Source organism: Myiozetetes cayanensis, unplaced genomic scaffold (assembly GCF_022539395.1).
Source record: "Myiozetetes cayanensis isolate MyiCay16 unplaced genomic scaffold, myiCay2020 scf3, whole genome shotgun sequence".
NCBI classification, from domain to species: domain Eukaryota; kingdom Metazoa; phylum Chordata; class Aves; order Passeriformes; family Tyrannidae; genus Myiozetetes; species Myiozetetes cayanensis.
Genome location: NW_026087521.1, coordinates 52,032,358 through 52,055,303, shown reverse-complemented (window position 1 = coordinate 52,055,303; position 22,946 = coordinate 52,032,358). Strand labels below are relative to the sequence as shown.

The following is a 22,946-nucleotide window of genomic DNA, read 5'->3' as shown; positions in this document are numbered from 1 at the left end:
GAGTGAGGGCACATTTGGGAAAAGGTAGAAAGGGAGAGAGTGTGGAAAAAATCTTGGAAGGAAAGCCAAGGACAAGCAGATATAGTCATGATGCTTTGGCTGGGATGTATATTGAATAATACTTCCGAGTTGCCCATAAAGTCAAAATCCTGGCAGAGGATGGATCTGGATGCTAACTCAGCATTTGTGTGCTATGGAGAGAATACCATGGGGACTCAGTCCATTTTCCTCTTTGGAATGATCAACTCAAGTGAATTAACTTGGTTTCCAACTCACCCAACCTTAATCATCCTCCTTTGAAGTTCTCCTTCCTCATTCATGCTGTAATTGTGCCCAGTATATCAAATCCGATGTGTCTCAAAGGCATCTGGAGTAGAAACCACAGAAGGGACACAGAGGCCTTTTATCCAAAACAGACCTACACTGAGAATTAATCCTGGTTTTGGATACTGTAATAGCTCCCAGATTAGAGAGACACAAGAAGGTAGCATGGCTGGACTGCTAAGTGTGCCTCTGCTTGCTGCCCTTGAAAGGGACTGGTTCAGAGGACTTTGTTCACCCACACTAAAATACTTGGTGGCTTAAAGGAGGGTGGAAAACCTTGTTCTGATGTTACATAAGCACATCATGTAACTTAAACTGAGGGATCAGTTCAACTCTGTAACTGTGAGCAAGCATAACTGTAGTGAAATAAAATTGTTATAAGAAGGAGTGAGAAGGGGTTTAGGGACTGACTTTTTCTGCCATATCTCTCGGGAAGAAAATCTCAATGAAAGCCACCAGTATTAATGAAAGCCAATCGGAACTTGATAGGAATTATTTTGCTATTTTGTCAGCGTTGGTTGGAACACAGGGATTTAGGAAGATTTCATTTGTAGAAGCACATCTAGGAACGCTGTGCTGTCTCCTCTGAGCCGTGAGATGCGCAAGCCTTTGGGAATTTCTATTTCTCTCAGGATCTGGTTTGTAATCTGCTTTTCAGATTTTCATGGAAGACCAACAAACTCACATTACTGGCATCTGTTGACTGGATGAGAACACACAAGCACAGACCCAAATCCTATCTCTGATGTTCTATGAAGGATCCAGAAAGATGGAAAGGAAACTCAGGTTGCCTGGAATCACTGCACCTCTTCTAAAAATTGTCCCCAGGAGCTAGGGAGAGGACAGCCAGGATGGATAAACAAATACCTTTTCACAGCGTGGTGAACTGTCAAGTCCCAAAGAACGGGCTTCAAGAAAGTCCTTTTCAAATCATTAAGCAGGTCATGTCAAAGAAATGGTGAATGAGACAGTTGCCCACTGTCATGATGGGTCCAGGAGTTGGAGTGGGAAGGAACACAGTAAGTGGGGACCAGCACAGCATGTAGGGATCCCAGAGAATGGAGCATGCTACAGCTGAGACATTTCCTAACTGCATTCGCTGGCATCGCACCTGGCTCTGAACAGAACATTTCATTGCTCTTTATTGGGAGCACACAAACATTTCCTCCCATTTCAAAGGAAGGAGAGGGAAGAGCTCAGCTGCAGGGGAAAATAGAGAAATCAGAGAGTGAGGGAGGGAGCAGTGAAGGAAAGAGCAGGTATAGTGCATGTCCGATGAGGTCCATCTGTTCCTCATTAACCAGATGTCCCCCACCCACCTCCTGAAGTGCCATTGACTGTGTATTGTCAGGACAAGAAGGGGATAACAATGCCACCACGGCGCAGACATTCATACACCAACAGGAGTCCTGCCACGCAGACATCCCTCCCTCTACTTCCCTTCCAGATTGGATGCCAAGTCCCTCTTTTTCATAATCGGCTTTTAAACAGTTACATCCTCATAAAGCTTTTTGCATTATAATTGCCATGTGTTTCGTCCTGCTCTGAAAATGGCAAGCTATTTCAGCCCAGTTTACCAGAATCAGACCTTTTTCCTGTGTGTCACCACTTCCTGCAGCATTTAGATGAGAGAAGAGTGAACCCTTGCTTTAAAAAGTGATTTCTGCTTGCCAAACTTCATTATTTTAAGAGTCTGAGAGTCCTTGGATTCACACCTGTATCCAAAGTACAGCAGTAGATTTATGGACAATTCAACCTACTAAAGATTATTCAGAAATGCGGGAAGAAGCATAAATTACTTTCTCTATGTTGTTAGCCAAGGATCATTTATAATAAGAGCCCATCGAGTCATCCTTACTCCAAGGGTGATCTGTGCATTGGTCCGTGTGTGGGCATGTCAGCCCACACAGGAAAACTCTATCTCATTCCCTGGGCTGTATTCACAGCCCGTTCATGGGAAGCCTTCCCTTACCTCCACGTCCCTGATGAAACCAAAGCACTGTGTCCTCAACCCTCTAAATCATACCGCAGCACAGCTCATAAATTGTAGTGTGCAAATGGAGCATCTGCTGAGCTGCAGCAACAGATAATGTGATGCTTCCACCTATTTTCTTTCATAAAAGCATGCAGGTTATGCTGTGCACTGGGTTCCTGTCTCAGGGACAGCTAGAAGATAACCTGTGTCTTAATCTTGTCTTTTTGCTCTGAGCTCCTGCACACTGAGCTTGAATAGGTAGAGGAGATCCAGGTGGGCATGCGTCCTCCGGAACCAGCAGCTCTGAACATTTGCCAAATGAGCAGCTGAAGTCCTCAATTGCTTGTTGAGATAAATATCTGTACCTCTTTCAGAGTCTTTGTACTTAGTGAAGCCTGCAACTCCACTAGAATATCACTAGGTTTAAATGCCTCTGCCCTGGGTGCCAGCTGTTGAACAGCTGGTCCTGAGCCTCATGTTGGTGTGAGACCTCTGCATGAGTTGTGCGCTCTCCTCGATGTCACGGTGTTATCACTCTGCTGGAACTGAGAGAGTAACTTACTGTGAATGCCTGCTCACTGTGAGGCAGAAGAGTCCTTCACACATCATCGACAGCAGTTGGTCCTTGAACCCTGGAGGGCAATGATGGAGACTGAACAGAGGGGTGGTGGGGTTGGTGAGCCCTACGCATGTTGGAAAAAGCTGAACAAAGCCATGTAAGGATGGAAAAGATTAAAGAAAGTCTTGGCTGAGAAACGAAACAGGAAACTTCATCATGAGTCAAGAGAGAATGGATGGCAGAGAGGGGAGTGAACGGTTTTTCAAAGAAAAAAGCCTAGTTTGGTGAGGGGAATAACCATGATCAGAAAAGAGAAATTATCAACTGGCATCTGAAGGGAGGAGATCTCCCATCAAGTCAGAAGGAGAGTGTTTATTGTTTTCTCATGATCTGTATTTCCTGAGACATGATGGGTTCAGATATTATATGCAAAGTTCATCTTTATCACAGGTATGTTACATCTAGCAGTGCCTGATAAATGAAAGCATAAGCCAAAAGGCTCATGTCTCATGATAGGATTCTGTGAAAGGCTGCACTTAAGCTACCTGGGGAAGTTGTGTGCACCTGCAGGGAGAGGCAAGTGCAGTAGGAGGTCAAGTTGTCAGGAAGGGATGGTCGATAGAGGCTCTGTGCCCCTCAAACATCCCTGGAGATGCCCAGTCAGGTGTAGTGCTTTTTGTCTCTCTTTACGCCCCAGAGGCTAAAAGCACATTGGAAACTCAGCAGCTGGATTCTGTGGCAGCAATCTGATTAGTATCCAACAAATGGCTGCTGGCCAGGTTTGTGACAACCTGATCAATCAAATTCAGAAAATCCCTTTTTAGCTCCACAGCTGACATTGGAAAAGATCTGGGAACATGTTTGGGAATTGGAGACACCTGCTGAACATAAATGAGAAAGAAAAAAATAACACAGACAAGCAGGTGGAGAAAGAAATGAATGGAGGATGGTGAGATTATTCCACGTGCTGGTGTGTGGAAGAAAGCAAGCCATGTGAGGTGCCAAACTGTGTCTTTGCCTGCATCACATGGCAAAGATAAGGCTGCACTGTGATGGTAACTTAATGTGGATGCATTTCCATGTCTTACTTTTGCAGTAGGAAGTCACACCTGAAAATTTCTCCAGGTGAGTTACAACTGACATGGAAAGCCTGAAGAGAAAGCTGGGATCCAGCAAGACGTGGAAAGACAAACCCAGAGTTCCTGTTGATGCTATTAAACACCATCTGTCACAGATGTATGCAGGAATTCAGTATTGGATTCTTCTAACATCACAAAGGTTAAATGAGATAATCTGCATCTTAGCCTTACATGCATCATTGCTGAATGTAAGAATCAGTGGTTTATGTGCACTTGTAGTAGCTATGGATTGGATCCAATATGTCAACTCCAGGCCTTACTTCCCTGACACTGCCCAAGACTTAAACAGCATGGATTTTCTTTTTCTTTTTTTTTTTTTTTTCTCCTTGCTGTTTTCTTCTTCTCACTCAAAGCATTGTAGAGTTGGTTTGTTTTTTAAGAAAATCTTTTTTAGGTACCAAGTAAGTCTGTAGCTGCAGCATGAACAATACCCTAGTGTTCTCTCTTTCCCCTTTGGTTCTAACAACCTCTGAGTATCAAACAGGCTTTGCTTTGGAGAGAGAAAAGATAATAATGAATGACTTAAAATAGCTCTGCTGAGGAAAATATGAGTTTGATTTCAATTGCAGAGGGAATAACTTCTTTCCTGGCTCTCTCAGTGGCTCTATAGAAGACCAGAAGATCTGATGCGGCTCCTGCAGAGACCTCCTCTGTTCAAAGGATCTGGGAGCTCGCAAGAAGTACTGTAGGGCTTGAATCAGCTCTAATACATTACTGATTGCAATCCATGATATTTCCATGGTGCTTTAGAGATCATCTGTGTACTTCACACTTGGAAAACAGGCAATGCCCTTCTGTGGTCTGATAGGCAGTGGGGCCAGGTAAACGGCACTGTGGAAGGATGGTGGAATGATCTGGATGTGGACTTAAGACTTGCCGAAAAGTGAGTTCATCTCTGCTGCAGTCTTTGTGTAGACTTGGCTAACCACTTAACCTTCCCATGCCTGAAGTTTTCCACATATGGAATGGGCATGGGAGCATTTTCTTTTGGTTCTGGGACACTGGGTAATGAAATGCATCAAGGGGTGAAAAACCATGCACCAACAGAACGGCTTCTCTTGCTCTGAGCAGAGGACAGCAGTGGCATGCATAGAAGCCACAAATTGAAACATCACCAGCAGCATCCATTTTGCTGATGAAAACTGGGACATTGGCTTCAGTAAATCATCTTTTAGCCTTTGTTTACCTCACCAGGGAAGGCACTAGTGGGTTTGGAATGTCATCTTGATTGGTACCAGCAAAACTTTCACACCATGATCTGCCACTCTGTATTCTGGAGGGGCCATGTGTGTAACGGAAAATGAATTTATTTTGAGAGGTCTAAAAATGTTATTGAGACTATTCTTACATTCATTTTCTGTGAAAGGAAGCATCAGTTATTACTCGACTAACCACACAGACCTCACAGGAGGTCATAATTATTCTTAAAAAATATCCTAAAATAGTCTTTCTATGCATAAAAATGTCAATATTTTTAAGTCCTGCCATTCAAAATTACTTCTGTATGGAAGCTGAGGATTTCCAGCTTTTTCAGTGGTATCTGGAGCAGGATGGATGGTGTGGGGGTTAAAGGTGGCTTTGTGCTGTGTTTGTATTTTTCTGACCATCAGACCAGAAGAGATTGGCTTAGTCTCTGATGCAAGTTGGAGTACCTCAGGGCTGTTGTAACATGTACCTGACCAAATCATAACTGAAAACAAGGGACCACTGAAGCAGGGGACTCCTGGGACATGATGCCTTGTCACTTGCACTGTTCTTCCTTTGCCCACATCCCCTAACTGAAGGGAGGTTTATGCATTTTTTTGGCTGTGTGCGCATTCCTGATAATAGGAAATTTAAACCACCAATGTGCAGCAACGTTAGCAGAGGGCAGGATCTCTTTCGTACTCCATGGAGTCAGGCAGCAATACAATTAACTGAAATAGCATGATGTTTTCTGTCTGAAAAAAAAGAAGCCACTGCCTCGAGAGTAGATCTTACTTGTTTTGGGCCTTGGGCCGGTGTTGTTTTGGAAGAGAAAACACAAATGTCACAGTGTCTGTTTAAACTAATAAATGAGACAAATGAACATTTTCCAGGGAAGAGATACTTCAGCCATAAGAAGAGGCTATAACCAGGTTCACTAGAAGGCTGTGCAGCAAAGCCTTCTCATAATTCCCCTGATGTGCTCCAACAGGGCTCCTGGTGAGTTCAAAAGATGGTATCTGAGGAACCCAGCATGACCTCGGAAAAAACTGTGTGACACAGCAGTACCTGATATAACCAGTGCAAAATCACCATGATAACCTAGCATGACCCACAAGATTGACCCTGTGACAACGTTTGATTTATTACAAATGACATGGATTTAATCACTCACTGGAGAATGCCGAATGACACAGCACAGCGTTGCTCACTGTGACTCTACTGATCTGGCATGCTCTGATTGGCTTTGGGAACACACCCATTGGGTGATTCACACAATTAAAGAGCTGCCAATCCTCCCAACACTAATGAAATACATCTCTATTTTACTGGTAGCACTTTCTAGCAACCCATTTAGGCTTTTCTGTTGCTCTCATCACCCTAAGGTATGAGCACGTCACGACTGATGGACAGCTGGTTTGCAGTTGAGGTTAAAAGGAAAACCTGGTCCTGAACAAGATAAAATTGAATAATGCATGAGTTTATAAGCAGAATACAAATGTTCAGACAGATAATTAATTGCTATACTGGGTTAGCGTAGGTTGGATGATGGACCCCACCTTGCAGGGTAGACACACAATAACGTTAATATAGAAATGTTAAGAACTGTGTGGTTTAAGTAAACCAGTCTATAAAATTGTTGTAAAGTGTGTAAACTATATCTCAAATATGGTTTGAGGTTTCCTACAGATCATGGGAAAGACACTGTGGTTCTTCTCCAAAGGAAGGAAAATAAAGATAGCTTCAAGGTGCACAGCAAACTGTCCACTAAGGTCACTAATGTATGAGCATATGTCAGCCAGAGCATGCGTATAGGGCTCAGTCCTAAAATTCATTCCAGTTGATTCATCCCATTTAATAGTACGAAACAACAAATAATTTTGCTAAAATTCCATCTGAAGATATTCTGTATTTAGGGGTAATCCTGAAGAACATCAATTCAGGGACATGTGAATGTGTTGGCAGTTTAAGACTCTTTTCTTCTGCAATCTGGACCAAGTATGATCCAAACATGCTGGAAGATTTAGTCCATCTAGGACAGCTGATAGAGTCTGTCACAAATTAAACTAGTTCAATACTATTGTCTCAAACAGACCTACATTTTCCTATTAGAGCTTCAGTTTCCCTTACTTCTTTTGCATGTCCCTTGGTCTAACATCCATGAGGATCCAGATCACTTCCTTCCCTGCATGAAAATTAAATCTTCCCTCAGCTGTAGGCTCTATCCTGATTCTCCACTCATTTTGCTGCTGTACAATTAAAAACCAGATTCTCCCTCATTCAATCTCACCATCCTCCTAATCTAATGCCCTGGTGTTATCCTGATAACAGCATGTAGAGATGTGAACTGATCTGCCTCCCATCTTGTCATCTTCTCTCACATATCCGACCCAGTTCCCAGGGTCTGATTTTGTACAACTATGAACATTTAGTCTTGAGAACTGATCACTGGTCCAGAGGTTAAATGTTTGTTATCAGGGAAATTAAAAAAAAAAAGAAAGAAAAAAAAAGTTACAATTATTCTTATTTTAGGTCCTGAAAAGGGCAGGAAGTCCTACTACATTAGCAGTGAAAGGAACAAGAGTGGCTCAAGAGGGTCTTGGCAGGTTCAAAAAGTCACAACACTTGAAAGCATAGTCCATATTTGATCACCTGTCAACAATTTATCAATAGCTCAGTGATTAAAAACAAAGCCCTTTCACTTCATTAAACACATTCAGTGCCGTTTGCTCTACATTCCAAATGGCTGAACTGATGTTCCAGTGCAGCCTATTTTTAGTCTTTCTGATTAGTTCATTATTTGGGAAGAGCTACTGACTGTATCTGTTGCAGAGATCTAATTCTTCACACGGATCCCAAGGAAGAGCAGGGCTTCATATAGGTCTTGAGAATTTGTTTGGATGTCGGTTTAACCACTGTCAATACTGTGGTGCAGCTCAGCGAAGTGATGAGCATGGAGCTTTCCTCTCTTTGAATCTTTTAGTTTATTTTTATTATGGGGAAGAAGCCCTGTAACATACTACACCTTTTTTTTTTTTTCCCCAAGAAAACTAAGATCTAGATTGACAAAACTAGCAGTCTCAGTGAGAATTAAACAAGATGCTCAAAATAAGTGATCTCTTGGGTGTCTGAGTAAATTACCACCTCCAGATCAGATTTTATTTATTTTCAGAACAAACTATTTCTTTGCTGGTAAATCCTGCAGTTTTGTCATGAATCCAGTGAATTTTCACTGGTAAGTGACAACCCTAGAGACAGAAGTGGCCGTATATCCCCAGGGCAGATACCACATGGCCAAAAGCACTTCAGCATTGTCTCTTCAGCAAGCTTCAGTCCTCATGTGAAAGGACAGGATCTGCAGGTCACATGGAGATTAGTCTCTGTGTCCTTCAACCCTGCCTGCTAAAACTGCAAAGGAGAAATCCAGCTGTGATGGCATCTTCTGGCTCGGGACTTCTCAAGCACTTACAGACACATCTGGGCCAAACTCCATTTCAGGACCCCAAACAGTACAGTTCTCCTCCATAAGAACAGAATAAGATGAGATCATTAATTTCTTTCAGACCACCTGTGGTTACCAAGCATGGGGGAAAAACCCCTCCAACCACGTAGGCATACCTGTTTGGGCTTAGGAATTTAGATTTGGATTGAGAACAGAGAAACTCTTACTATAAGACTCCATGGTACAATGTAATGTGACCTTTCATGGGTTTTAGAACCTGCACACCTGAGTAAGCTCTACATCCTGACAGCTCTCAGACACACAGCTAATTTACCTTTGCAGAGCACCATGGTTGAGTAGCCATTAGGGCTGGAAATACCTAAGCTAGCTTGTTTAGAGTTGTTTGGATATCTCTTACTGGCACTGTCTGGTGCTGGGCAGGCATGGCCTATTCTGCATTCTGCTCAGCCTGGACAAGGAGATGAAGTCAGTTCTAGGTGTAATACCCTCTTACCGATGTCAAAAGCAACAACACAGAAACAAGTTCTACACATTTGCTGTCTTCTGCTTTGCTGTCTTTCATATGTCATTTGTCATCTCAGATTGTCACTTCTTTGATGTAGGGACAACAGCTTTTGTGTATGCACAGTGTCTAGCATGAAGGTGTTTCCACTCTGTGTGAAGTATTTTTGGTGCAGCTGCAATGGCACATAGGCAATAAAAGGTAAAATACTCAGAAAACCTCTACCGAAGAACAGCAGCCAGAGAGGAGCTTTAAGTCTTGGTTCCCCTACTTTACCAAAGACAATTTAGCCAAACCATGAGTTTTCTGCCACGAAAACTGTACCCCAGGCCTCCAGAAGAAGGACAAATTCATTTGACCAGTCTCAGTGTAGGAAGTTGTCATGTCTGCCTTAAGTTGCTTACTCTTGGCATCACCAAGTCAAGCCCAACATTTTATACTCCAGCTTCTTTGTTTCTTTCTTTCCTCACCTTTCCTTTTTTAGACTTTTCTGCATGGAGCTGCAGCCTCTGGTCACACTTTCCAGATTTCTGCTTGTCCATGGTTGGTTGGTCTACGTGATTGATCATTATCCTGTCTGTGTGTGTCTGAACCATTCTTTTTCCCATGGGCTGGAGCAGGAAGGAGTGAGAGAAAAGGTTTTCAGTGGTGGCAGATGCTGGCATCAGCAGGTGAAAAGCTATCCCATTCCACAGTGCAGAGAAGATGGGTGAGGAGGTCTGTCTCTCCATCCATCAGCTCCAGCTGATATTCCTGCTTCTCTCAGCAATTCAAGGCTCTCCTACCTCTGAGTCCCAGGGTTTCTTCTGACTCATCTTCCTCTTTTAGACTATTTCTTAATTATCTCCTTCCAGCACTCACACGGCATTCCTATTAGCACCTTCTCTTGTTATGACGTGGACAAGTCCTAGGTCCCCTCTTTCCTAGTGTTTCCTTCTGGTCAGCTTAGGGGTCTAGCCCCCTGTGCTTTCTGGCTGTGACAGACCCTTCCAGCTCCAACTATCCCTCTGTTTCCAGCATGCAGAGATGCTTTCCTTCACAGCTGAGTCAGTTTGTTCCCAGAAACAACCCATCCCTTCAGCTTCTGCAGAAGAATAAAAGCCCTCCCTGGTCCTGGTGCCTTTATGTCCTCACAATGCTTTTTCTCACTGTCTTGCTTTGCTCTGAATGCTTTCCCCCCTCACTGTTCCTGTAAATGTGGGCCAAGCTGCAATGATGCAGCACAGAGAAAAACACCTTTCACCTGTGATCTTAGACAGCCTCTGGAATTAATTCCTGGAAAGCCATTCTTGGCCTTTCTGAGTTATGCTTTCCCGCAAACAGATGGACAAAGTGATGGAGGAAGAAGACAAGAATGGAACAACGATTGGGAAAGAGTGGTGCAATGACTGGGCAGTCACCTGAAATTTAGGAAAATTGTCAATCCTAAACATTTCCTGTGTGCTGTGCTGCTGTTTACATTGCAGTTCACTCGGCAGGGTAGACATATTGTTTTCTCTGTTGCTCCCTTTCCCAACAGCAAAACAGCTCTGCTCTGCTCTGCTCTTGGCACTTGTTTCCTTTTAGACTACTGAGTACAGTTTCAGTGGAGGTCTCTCAGCTAGACGACTGTGCAACATTGAACTCCAGTTAATCTCCAACACTGAGCCTGTTCACTGCTGCTCTGTTGCCCGAAACCCTTGCACTTCATGAGAGACCCTATCATCCTCACTGGTTTCCTCTCAAATCTCCTATGGAACTTCTTTGTGAATTTTCACTTCCTTGAAAGAAATACATGACTCCTATTTTTGGAGACACAAGGGGAGCAGGAGTAATTAAAACAACTCCATGTCTGGAAGACTTAGGGGTCTAGCCCCCTGTGCAATCCCTCCAAACCTCAAAGATATGAGGGAACTTAACCCTGGTTATTTCTTGAGAGAGCAGCTATATGTCTCCACTTCTGTTATGTCACAGGTCAACTTAGAATTTCTCTTTGTGCTGCATACACTGAGATGATAGGGCTTCAGGCAGACAAATTATTTGAGGAATATCTGGGACAGAGGCTTCTACACCAAACTGTAGCATCCCCCATACCAAAAGCACACACTGCAGTGGTGCTCTGAAGCAATTGGAGGAGAAGGGAACCTGGAGATAGCTATTCCTGTACACTTCCTCCCCCCACCCCAACTCCATTTCCACAGTGCATTGGGGATCTCTGTCTCTCACTCAGTTGTTTCCTCTAGAAATCAGCTCCTCTTGCTGTCCCCAGAATACACTAAACCCAGCTCTTCACCCTCTTTGCAGCATTCCTGCTGTCTCTGGCCAATTATGAACTCCAAAATGCAGGGAAACCATCCATCCTGTGGTCACGAAATTCAGTAAAACTTCATAGTGGCTTCCACATATTCCCTATACCTAATTTTTTTTTAGTCTCTGAATATTTGATTTCTGTGTCCCTCCCCCCTGCCTTCACACAGGATGACATTCTTTTCTGCTCGAGTCCTTTCAGGCACTACTGATCTTGAAGCTCCCCAATTACAACCAGTTTTCTTGAGATGGTGACACCTTAAGAGACAACAGCAGCTGCCTATAAAGGGCCTCTGCCATCTGTTTCCTCTGCCACTTCTTTGAGACATCTCTAGCTATATACAGAAAAATATTTATCGCAGTTCATTCACTCCCTCACTCAAAAATGAGCAAGAGAAAAATGTCTTCTTCCATGATTCTGCCACTGCCCTTCAAAAACCCGTGACCCTCAGCCTAAGGAAAAGGGCAATGCTTGAATCTGAAAGGAAGCAGCAGAAATTCTTGATGATTGATCCCTTGAGCCCCTGTGCTCTGAAGGCAATTCTGGGGGGCATCTAGATTCAGGAATGACTCCTCATGGCTGTCTGAAAGGCAAAAGTCAGAGCCAGGCCACTTCATTTCAACCACCAACCTTCATACCAATTATATCTGAAAAGAGACGCACATGTTCACGTGTGCACACATGCACATGTGAGCACACTTAGTTATGAATCTTTTTCCACTACCTCTCCACAGAGGTTGAATGGGATGGAATCAAGGGAAGTAGTTCCTACCCAGGAGAACTACGAGCTAGAAACATAAAGGGAAGAGAAAAAATGTCATCAGGGTGTTAAGGTTGGTAGAGAATATTGCAGACATGAGAGATGATGCAAAGAAAAAGGGAAGAAAAGAAGAAACAGTGAATTCTGAAGAGGACTGATGAAGACAAAGAAGAAAAATTAAAACCAAGAGTGAAAAAAAAAATAGAAGAAAGAAAAATATTGGGCAGCATCCTTAGGTGGAGATAAAACTCCAGTAACAGAGCCTCAGAAATTTACTGTTTACAGTGGACAGGTCACAGTAAGGTTGCAGGAGTCAGCAAATAGGGTAGGATGAAAAGTCATTTGATTCACAGTGCTTGGTCTATGATACTGAACAAACCTGGGAAATATTCAGTGTTCAAACATGATCCATTGGACTACAGCTACACTAGTGATATAAACAAGACCTAAAGAGAAAGAGAAGTTCTCTGAGTGATAGCGAATTTAAGAATGAAATGTAGTTATGAAGCAGTGGGTGGAGAAAAATAAAACAAGCACTAAAAATAAATATCATGTTCAGGAGGAGAGCGAAAACTGAGAAATAGGAAGAGAAAAATCAGAAAGGGATAGGAAATCCAGGGGACGGAGGTGGATAGTGTTGTTCTTTATTTGACAGAATGTATACTTTATACAACAAGCTAAACCAGAAATTTATAGTTGTTTGCTTCTAGCAAAAACACACATGAGAAAAATCCCTACCCATGAATAGGATGTCATTGCATTCTCAAGTTTTTGTATACCATCCTCATTTTCTATTTTTCACAGCTAGCAGATAGGAGTAGATGCTCTGGGGGAATAGGAGGTGCAGGATAAAGTCCATATGCTTCTCTGGGGAGTTATAGATTTGATAGGAAAATAGTATAAATACTTTAGCAGCCTGTGCCACAGAAACAAGTGGATTTCACCTATCCTGCAGGGCTTGGTATGAAAACTCTGATTGTGTAGTTTGGAATTTTATGGGAGAGCTTTTCCGTAACACAAGGAGAACAAATAGCGCTAGGAGACAAAAAGCTGTCAATAAAAAAAGGAGATTCAATGAAAGATAAAAATGCAAAAAGAAAAGAAAGAGAAAGGTGAATGCCAGCAGGTTTGTGGTCACCACTGGCATTTTACATGCTCACCCATCCAGGGTGACGATCTGTAAGAGGATTCTTGCCCTAAGGGGGGGCAGCCAGCTTGAATTTTTCTAATGAAGATGAAAGACAATGAAAATATGAATAGTTAAAAGAGAAACTGCTGGACTGGGTGATCAGCTGGTGTAAATAAGTGCAGAATCTCATTAACTTCGGGGCTGTCACACCCACTCACACTAGAAGTGAATTTAGCCCCTGGTTTATTGAGTACGTCACTGGCGAAGCAGGGACACGCAGTGACCTTGGGGGCATGGCTGTTTAAAGCACGCACAGCCCTTCCTCAGCCTCATTCTCCCCTTGCCTGCACGGACAACGTAAGCAGCGTGGCTCCCTCCGAGTCAGTGAGGTTACATCAGTGCAAACAAGGGGAGAATTGGGCCTCTATCTCTTGTGCATAGAAACACTACAGTATTGTACGTCATCAGATGCCAGTTCGGTAATCATTTCCACAGATACAAGAGAAAAGAGACAACCTTGTTTCTAATTTAGTCGTGATAGCATCAAAGAGACCCAAAGCCTATTGCTTTCTGGGAAGCAGGGACTTCAACAATAATAATTCTTTGCACATATATAGCACCTTCATTGCTAACTACTTACTTTATACCCTGGGGTGTGAAGAAAAAGGACTCCACTTAATTCCATATGCTCTTAATTGCTCTCTATCCCAGATCCTTCCTAGAAAAATATGATAGAAATACCTAAACTCACTGTTAATTTGTCAAATTAGGGCAGTCATTGACACCAGCAGAAACGCAGGCCTAGTTTGCATCTTACATTGCAACTGCATAGCGTAGCATCTAGAAACAAAAGAAATGCCAGACTAAGTAAATCTGAGCTCTGTTTAATCCCTGACAAATGTTTCAGGGAAGAGGCAAGAACCACATGGCAGTCAGATAGGGGATAGACTGCCCTTGTGAAATGTTATCCTAGTTTTTATGGCTACTGGCTTAATTGCTGAATTACAAAACACCCAAAATGCTGTTCACATCCATTAGGAGGACGCTTAATTTTCGTGAACTCTGTCGTAAATGCCCGCTTGCTTGCTAAATGTTGTTAAAATCTTGGCCACGGGAGCTCCAGTGGCAATGAGCTCCACAGCCCTGATATGCATCAAATGAGAAAGCTCTAACTGGGTCTCCGGTGACTCACATCAGGTCCTCTTGTCTGTGTGTTACAAAATGGGGAAATCAAGAGCTACTGATCCACCTTCTCTAGCCCATTCATTATTCAACACAATCCAATCACTTTCCCTCTCATTCACCTCCTTTTCCAGGCAAACACGTCTAGTCTTGCAGACTGCCTTCATACACACAGTTGTTCCTAAAATTCCTTGTCCCTGTCCCCCTTTTATGAACCCTATCCTTACTCAGAAACACCCCACCCTTGGGCAGCCCTTGCCCTTGTACTCTCTGCTATCCCTCCTGTTCCGCTCCTCGTGCCTGGGGACTTGCTGGTGGTGGGTTTCCTGTCTGCAGCCGTGTGCTGCAATGGACCACCAAGAGCAATATCCCTGTTCCTGGTATCCAGTGAGTCACCATGGTTCATGTAGAGCACTGCACAATACACAACACCCCTTTTCTCCCCAGTCAACAATACCCTCTGCCCTTCCTCACTGAGGTTCATTCAGCCAACCATCTGTCCTGGAGCCCCCAGCCCCATTCACCTTACCCCCTTAGGTAAGGTGAGAATCCCTGAGAAAATCATCCCCCCATAAACAGCTTGAAAAGGACGACTGCTTGCTGAGACTCTTCTTCCTGACAACCAGAGATCCTTCACTGTAGTGCACAACAACTGCCCCAGGGTTATGGCTACAGAGACCCTTATTTTCCATTTGGATTCTGGCCTGATCCGTGCCTGAGGGTTGCCAGGGAGGGTATTTAGGGCTGCCATGAGCTCCTTCCAGCCCAGTTGCTGGCTGCACGCAGATGAGCCAGCTCATCAGCTGAGCTGCCAGTGAGCCCTCTGGCCATGGAAGGTTGGAGGCAGCAAAGGGGAGGAATGTTGACTTGACCACAGGCGATGAGCAATGAGGGGAGCAGAGGGAGGGGCTTGGGCGTCACCCCCCTCAGAGGTAGCTGGGCTGTCCTGGGGGTAAGAGGAGACAGGGACTGCAACCGGTGTCATACACTGCTTTGAGGAGGGGGCACACTGGCCGGAGAAAGGAGGAGGGGCACAGCCAGAGGGGGGTTGGAAAAGTGTTGCCTTAGAGCAAAGAGGCAGCAGAGCTCCAAAAGAATGAGGTCCTTTAGCTGGGGGGAATGACTGTATGTAAGGTGGGGGAAAGCCAGAGGGAGACGATGGCAGGGAGAAGAGGAAAGAGGATAGAGAGATGAGATAGCAGGAGCAAAGGGGACAGAGAAGAGCAAGGACAAGATAATGTAACAGAGGAATAATCAAGGGGGATGGGCTTCAGAGAACTTGGAGAGAAGCAGGGAGAAATAATGAAGAAGATGCTTTTGAGAGAAACCACAGAAGAGACACGAAGATGAAAGGGAAAAATAAAGAAGAAAAACAGGGGAGGGAAATGAGAACAAATTAAAATGGAGATGGATAGAATGAGTCAAAGATGGAGGGTGAGGAAAAAGCTGGGGTCATACGGGCAAGAGAAAAATAACTTTTAGGTGTATTGTATTTACCATACGTTCTGCGTATGCCTAACCCGTTCTGTGCCCTGTGTTTACCCTGCTGGGTGGCTTTGCTCTGGGATGGGGGCTGCAGGGGGAGGAGATGGAGTGAGAGTCCCACTGTAATCCATTCCCTCTGCAGCAGCCCCCTTCCCTCCCCGAGAGCCCCTTGCAATGGGGAAGGTTTCATGCCCATGAAAGGCAGCAGCACATCCCCTGACAACGAGTGCAATATGGAAGGGAGAAGCAGCGCAGAATGGAGCAGCGAGTGCTCCCCCTGGGATAAACCGGGTATGCTTGATTGGGAATCTGCTCTTAAAAAAGGGGCATGGGGCAGAGCCATCTGAGAGCCTGAAATATTCCCTGTTCCCCCCAGCAACCTCCTCACTACTTCTTTTAAATTAAATAAATATGGAGATTCTGCTGTCAAACCTCAGTAGTTCTCCTCCCCCAAAACTCTTGCTTAGATCGTACCAAACCGCAGCCAAGTGAGACGGGGGCTCAGAGGGCTGCATGGGGAAAAGGATGGGTTAAAAGGGAAACACTGGATAGGAATAGCTCCTGGTCTCCCTGGCAAAGAGACATTTGTTCTATCTCTGTGTAATTTCTTTATACATTACTGCTGCCACACTGCATCTCCATGTCCCTCCCACTGCATTTCGCTCTCACTCTTTTCAGCAAGGCAATTTCTGGTGCATTTCAGGACAATATTAACCCATTCCTCTTTCTCTATCAGCAGGAAGATTCATAATTTAAAAGCAATTTAAAAGTCCGTTCTAGCGACTCACTAGTCAGGAACAGCATTTCCTTGTCAAATCTTACAAAGGAGTTGAGCTCAGCCCCTCAAATCCTTGCCTTCTTGGTAACTTCAGTCAGGTGTGAATTTAAGCCGAGAGGAGAACCAAATCAACCCAAGTCTGGGATCTTGAGTAATTCTTCCTCCCCATCTGCCACCCCACTTTTTAAAATCTTTTGTCTTCCTCTTCATCCAAGGCCTGTCCAGCTCTGAATCCTTTTTCTCCTCGGCAGATGCAGCACCAGCAGCAATCAGCTATGTGCTGGGCCATTTCCTGCTGCTGCATCTCAGGGCTGGACTAGGATGTTCCTGGTCCTGAACTGTGAAGACATGGAGACCCTGACTTAATTTACTGCTGAATTTTCAGAAAAGGCCCTGGATTAGGTAGGCAAGGATCAGAGGAAAGCACTCGGTAGACTTGTGGATCCTTGGAATTAGGATGTCAGACAATTCTGCAGAGCAAAACTAGTGACGTTGATAGAAATAAGGGGTGAAATAAAGGAAATTGGGAAAGGTAGGAGGGAAAAATAAGGAGAAAACCCTACCCATAAGATGCATATGAAAGGAAAGAGGTGCACCAGGAACAAACAGCAGCAGGAGAAGGCAGTGGAGAGGAAGCGATGCAGCACCAGAATTGTCTGGCAGAAGCTTGTCCACTGCCTGTGCCCTGCCTCGCTTTGCTGTCAGGTCTTCATTTTTGCAAACACTGAATCTGCACTTAGCTCTCATGCACTGTTCAGATATAACAAGCTGGAAAGGGAACAGATCAGCTCATTAACTTTCCTTGGGAAGGGTCTCTAGGCAAGAATTATTTTCTCCACCAACATTCATTCAATTACTTGCCTTCACACCAGTCAGATCTACAGGGATGTCTAACCCCATGTGCATCACTCATGCCTGCCTGCCCTGGACTCTTCTCTCCCTCCCTCTCAGTATAAAAGCCTCCCAGACCTATCCCTTTCCTAATAATAATGACAACATGACAAAACCAATAACCTGCAGATATAAAATACAATTCATTTGCTTGCTTCATAAGACCCTGATAAGGCATCGTCCCTCACTTTTTGAGATCCTATAGGAGATCTACAGGAGCTAATTAAAGAATTAGATAAGGCATCACTCATAATAAAAAATGGTTTTAAAGCACTCAGTGCCAAGAAGGAATTAGGTTGGAAGATCTGCAGTCATTTCAAAGTTGTAAGAGATGCAGTATCCATGTGGGGCATGAGCTTGCAGATCTCAATTGCTTGGTGTACGTGTGTGTTTTGTGCCTACACAGTCAAAGGGCTGAAGAAAGACATTTTTCTTGAAGGGTAGAGACTTTTGAATGGCCTGGGGACACATTTGAGCAGCCCCAATGTCTGAGAAAGAATCATCTTGAGGAAGAATAGGAAAAAAAATCACAAGTGTGATCTGACACCACCTGTCTGCTTGAGTCCCACCGTGGAGCAGGGGCGTCCTGTAGGACACAAGAAAGGGGGAAAAGAAATCCCAAGAGAGGAGAAATTTCCCAAATAACACTTCTCTTTGAATCAACACAAAGGTCTGAAAATGCTGACTGAAATTCCTGTGTGGGGAACAGAATGACCGAAGAGAGGGGAACTCAAAAATTGAAAGCCTGGGGACAAAATTCTCCAAGAGGAGCTTGCAATTCTGACCACAACAAATCTGTGTGTACAGTCCAAGACTAAGTTCTCACATCCATTTTTGCTACTGGATCTCTTGGACAAGAAGAGAAAAGATAATTTAGTGCAATAACTTGAACATGAGGTGTCCCCCATCTCTGACAGCCTACAGCATTGACTAGTGCCAACGCTCCTCCACATCCCCAAAAATGAAGGCAACATCATCAGAGGCTTCTTACCAGTAGCAGATGGCAGTTTGGACTCCTTCTTTGATTATTTTCTTGCTACAAAGCCTTCTGCCCTCCTCTTCACTATCTTCCCTCACCCTATGGACCTGCCCTAACACCCACCTCAGGCAGAAGAAGAGTGTCTGCCCCACACCCCTTGACAGAAGTCTCTGACACACTGTGGGAAGGCTGTGAACAGAATCCAAGGATTTTGCTCTTTCATCAGCCTCCTGGGACCAAACCCTTCCCTCCACAAATATGCCCAACCTCTGTATCATGGGGAAAAGGACACCTTGCTGCATCCTTCTCTCTCCTGTTCAGCAGCAGGCAGCTTTCACCAGGGAGAGTAAATCAACCAGGGACACCTTTCTGATTTGTTCTGCTGAGAAAGAAGACAACCCCTTCTAAGGTGATCAGACGTGACAGTAAGAGACCTGCCATCCAAGGGCTGGTGGGGATATTTGGCTGTTCTGTCCTGGGACTAAGATAGTGTCAGCCAACACCCAATGCAGGCTGTGGGGCTGCTGGAAGCCACGTGGAGGCATCTCAGCAGTGGCAATGCCAGACCTATGCTGTGCCACCCCATGAAGCAAATGAGGGTGCCCAGACCCTCGTCAGCATGTGCCTATGGTGACGGTTTTGCCTTCTGCTGAGATGCTCTTGCTACCAAGCCTTTATCCAAGTTTTAATGCAACCTGTGCTCTCAGGAGAGGGGCTCAGAGCTGGGCTCAGCTCCCATGTGGTGCATTGCACCTTCCTACCCCTGTTGCCACTACTGCCCAGCATTCAAGGGCTGGGGGAACGGGCCAGCCCAACCCTCACATGTCTCGGGTGAGGGAGAGCACCCTACCAAGGCCATGCAGCTTGTGCTCAGGCTGCACTTCACACCCCTCATGCAGGGCTGCAGTTTGAGCCCATTGGATGGCATCAACAGGGAGGGCAGGGGACCTTGGCTGGCAGCAGTGTTGTGGGCGCTGGGGCCACTCTGGAGCTTTTAATTGGAAGCATCCTGGCACATTCCTTTGCCATGCAAGCCACTTCTTCACAGTGCCTGTGGGGTCCTGTCAGATGTAAAGGAGAAGGAGCCCTGAGCTCCTCCAATCTGACAAACCTCACCCGCCCCTTCCTCCTCCCCCTCAGACCGCGTCCCTCTGGGTACAGCTCTGTGGGCAGATAGACATGATCTGAATTCACTGCCTCTCCCGGCTGGGGTCCTCATACCTCCTATCTCCACCCCAGCCTCCCTCCGCCCTCCAGCCTGGGGACATGGCTCAGGAAAGGGAGTTCATCCCTGCAGCCTCACTTCCCTGCATGGCTTTGCATTTCAGCTTCTTTTTATTTTTTTTTTCCCTTCTCTCTCTCTCTCTCTCTCTTTAATTTTTAATTAAGGAGATGTCTCCTTCCCTGGTTGTAATGAATATCTCTGTGAAAGGCTTTTCATTTTTTATTAATATACAACTCTATATTTTTATCTATTTGGAGGAAATCTGTGCGTGTGTGAGCAAGTGTGTTTAAAACATCCCCCATTAATTTACTGCTATTGATTTTCTGGCTTGGATACAGCATATAGTATTCAGCATAGAGCTCCTCTGCAGGATATGTTAAAAGGCAGCAGTTTGGGTTGACAAAGGGCACTAAATGCAGTATGCGTCAAATAGACCATCGCTCAATGAAGTCACTTAGCTATTCAAAACATGTCCAGCCATCACTCAACCGTTTGCACCAAGAATGGGGGAGAAATTCACGCTTCTTCCCGGACACAACCATTTCCAAACAGCAGCTTTAGCTTGCTTTGGTGAGAGACATCAAAACATACATAGTTTATTCCCCCTTCCTCCTGCCTTCCATCTCCCAGTGCCGGGCTAAGAAAATCAGTTCTGCGGTACCCACTCCCCGTTCTCTCCCATCAGGGACCTCCAGGCACACCCAGCTCCGGTGGACACCGGTAGATGCAGATCTTATCCCTGGATGTCCATGAACCCCCAGCAGCCCACCGTCCAGCTGGGAGCTGATTCATAAACAGGGCTTTTGCGATGGGCTGTAATGTGCTCCTGTGCTCTCGCTCTCTCCTTCTCACTACGTGTGTAACATAAACCACGCATTTACATCCGTTGCCCCTGTCCCTCCAGCACAGGCTGAAGACCACCTCCCCAGCCCACACGTACACCAATAGCAGTTCTGAGCAATACATATTTAAAAGCGAATCACTGGCCCCTCTTTTCTTTCCCCCTCCCTTAGGAACGTCTGATTCCAGAAGTTGGCTGCGGCGGTGTCTCTTCTGCCATCAGACATGTCACTGAGTTGCTGTTCAGTTTCACCACATCAGACTTGGGCTGATTTTTCCATTCAGAGACTTGTTTATTTTTAGCCTTTACCATAAGCCTTAAAAAAAAAAAAAAAAAAGCAAAAGCCCAGAATACCCCCTTCCCCCCTTCTTACAACAAACAAACTGGAGAAAAATCCCAGCCCCAAACCAAACCAATCAGCCACCAACTAGACCCCTTTCCCTTTTGCATCCAGCCCAGTGAGATGTGGTTGCTTACAGACATTACAAAATGCTCTGAACTCTGCTTGAGATGACTGGTATTGTTAGATTTACTGTGCGAGGCATTTTGGACATACCAGGCTTGCTTCCCTTTCTCTCTTTTTCCTTCCTGAAGTGAACTAATAATTGCATACAAAGTGCTTTGCAGTCACCCCCTCCCCACGCTGCCCCTCACTCACAGTCTTGTCTTTGCAAATAAGCCATTTGCAAAGAGAGCAATTATTTCACTCTGTGGTTGCAGCCGGAGCACAGCAATAACACAGCATTTTGGCATTGCTTACCCAGGCAATACAAACAAGCTGAAGACAGGCAGACTGCACAGTTGCTTTTTGAAAGGGTCTCTCGGTGGTTTTGTAACACACACATTATTCCAGTTGGAGAGAGGAAGTGAATTTTTGGAGAAGGTGGGAGGGGGAAGGGTGGGAAAGAGGAATGGAGAAGGGAACGGAACAGTGAATGTTTTGCCTGTCTTCTTGCCTCTGTGCCCTGAGCAACTGAGCCCACCACTCTCAAACCACAGTGAAAGGAATGAAGTGAGAAAATGGTGGAATGTGGAGGGATTTTTTTGGGGGGAGGAGGGAGAAACACGGGGTGGTGGGAGAGGAAGGGGTGTGGGGGGGTGTGGAGGTCCAGAATCAAATACCTTCCAGGCAGCAGGTTCTCCATAATCCAGAATGGGTCATGACTTCCTCGTTCTTTTTGCTGGTTTCGTTCTCACTGACAGTTTTAGTCTTGCAAACCCCTCTGGAGTAAAGCCAGTAGTCGGTCCCCACAGCTATGGTCATCAGGCTGAAGGCAGCGAAAGCACCAACGGTGGTTAAAAGCATCTGAACACCTCTGTCAAAGAGCCCCATAATTCTTCATTATACAAATACCCAACCGCCTTCTGATTCTTGGGGTGTGTGTGTTTAATAAAATAAAAGAATAATAATTCCGACTAATAATATAATGGGTATAGAGAGAGAGATAGATATCAAAAAAGGGAGGTAAGAAAGCCCACGGAAAAGAGTGTAAATTAGAAAGACCACACGGGAAGAGGCTTGCCTTTTAAATCGGAAACGTTCTGGTTGAAATATAAAAAAAGGAAAAAGGAAAAAGAAAAAAAAAAAGAGAGAAAAGAACCAAGAAAAAACAAACAAATAAAGAGAGAACCCCCCCCAAAATGAGACGCCTTAATCCCTTTTTCTAAAATTCTGGTCTCCAGTTTCCATATGTAATGGCTAATTTGGAGATGGCTTCCACAGTGAACAGGGGAGCAGCAGCAGCATCCTCAACACAATCTCTCATTATCTGGACCTAGACAGTTAGAGACTGTAAGAGCAGAGATGCAACCTTCAGTCTTCTTGCTTAGCTCTGCAGCCTGCGCCATGAAAATCCTTTTCCTTCCCAGTTATCTTCCTTGGGTTTTTATTTTTTTTTTTTCCCGGCAGCGGCAGTCGCTCCAATCCTCTCTCACTTTTTCTTGCTTGCTTCTCCTTCCTTTCGCTCGCTCCTACCACCAAGCCAGAGTGCCCAGTATACTGTAAGCCCTTGATTTCAGCTGAACAGGTGCCGAGGTCTCGCCTCCCATGGCTTTTCCGCACAGCCGCGGCGCTCGCTCCCGGCGGAGGTGGGCGAGGAGAGAGTGGGGCTCCTGGGGCTGGAGGGTTGGAGGGGGTGGGGAGGAGGGGGACGGGCGCGGCGCCCCTCCCGGGCGGGAGGCGCGGAGCGGAGCCCGGCTGCGGCACCCCCTGCCCCGCGGCGGCCCCCGGCGACTCCCGGGC

The 22,946-nt window shown here is 45.2% G+C and overlaps 1 protein-coding gene across 2 annotated transcripts in view; it reads right to left on the bottom strand.

Moving 5' to 3' along the window:
• Positions 1 to 22,946, bottom strand: part of CACNG2 (calcium voltage-gated channel auxiliary subunit gamma 2) — a 54,683-nt gene extending 31,737 nt beyond the window's left edge. Inside the window, exons 1-2 of one of the 2 annotated variants that reach the window (XM_050323836.1) lie at positions 22,516 to 22,946; positions 21,827 to 21,972 (exon numbers count right to left, since the gene is read on the bottom strand). In XM_050323836.1, the coding sequence (XP_050179793.1) occupies positions 21,827 to 21,968 (142 nt within the window). In that variant the 5' untranslated portion in view covers positions 21,969 to 21,972; positions 22,516 to 22,946. Of the gene's footprint in view, positions 1 to 21,826 lie in introns of both variants that reach the window. The other variant, XM_050323835.1, reaches the window with a different exon arrangement.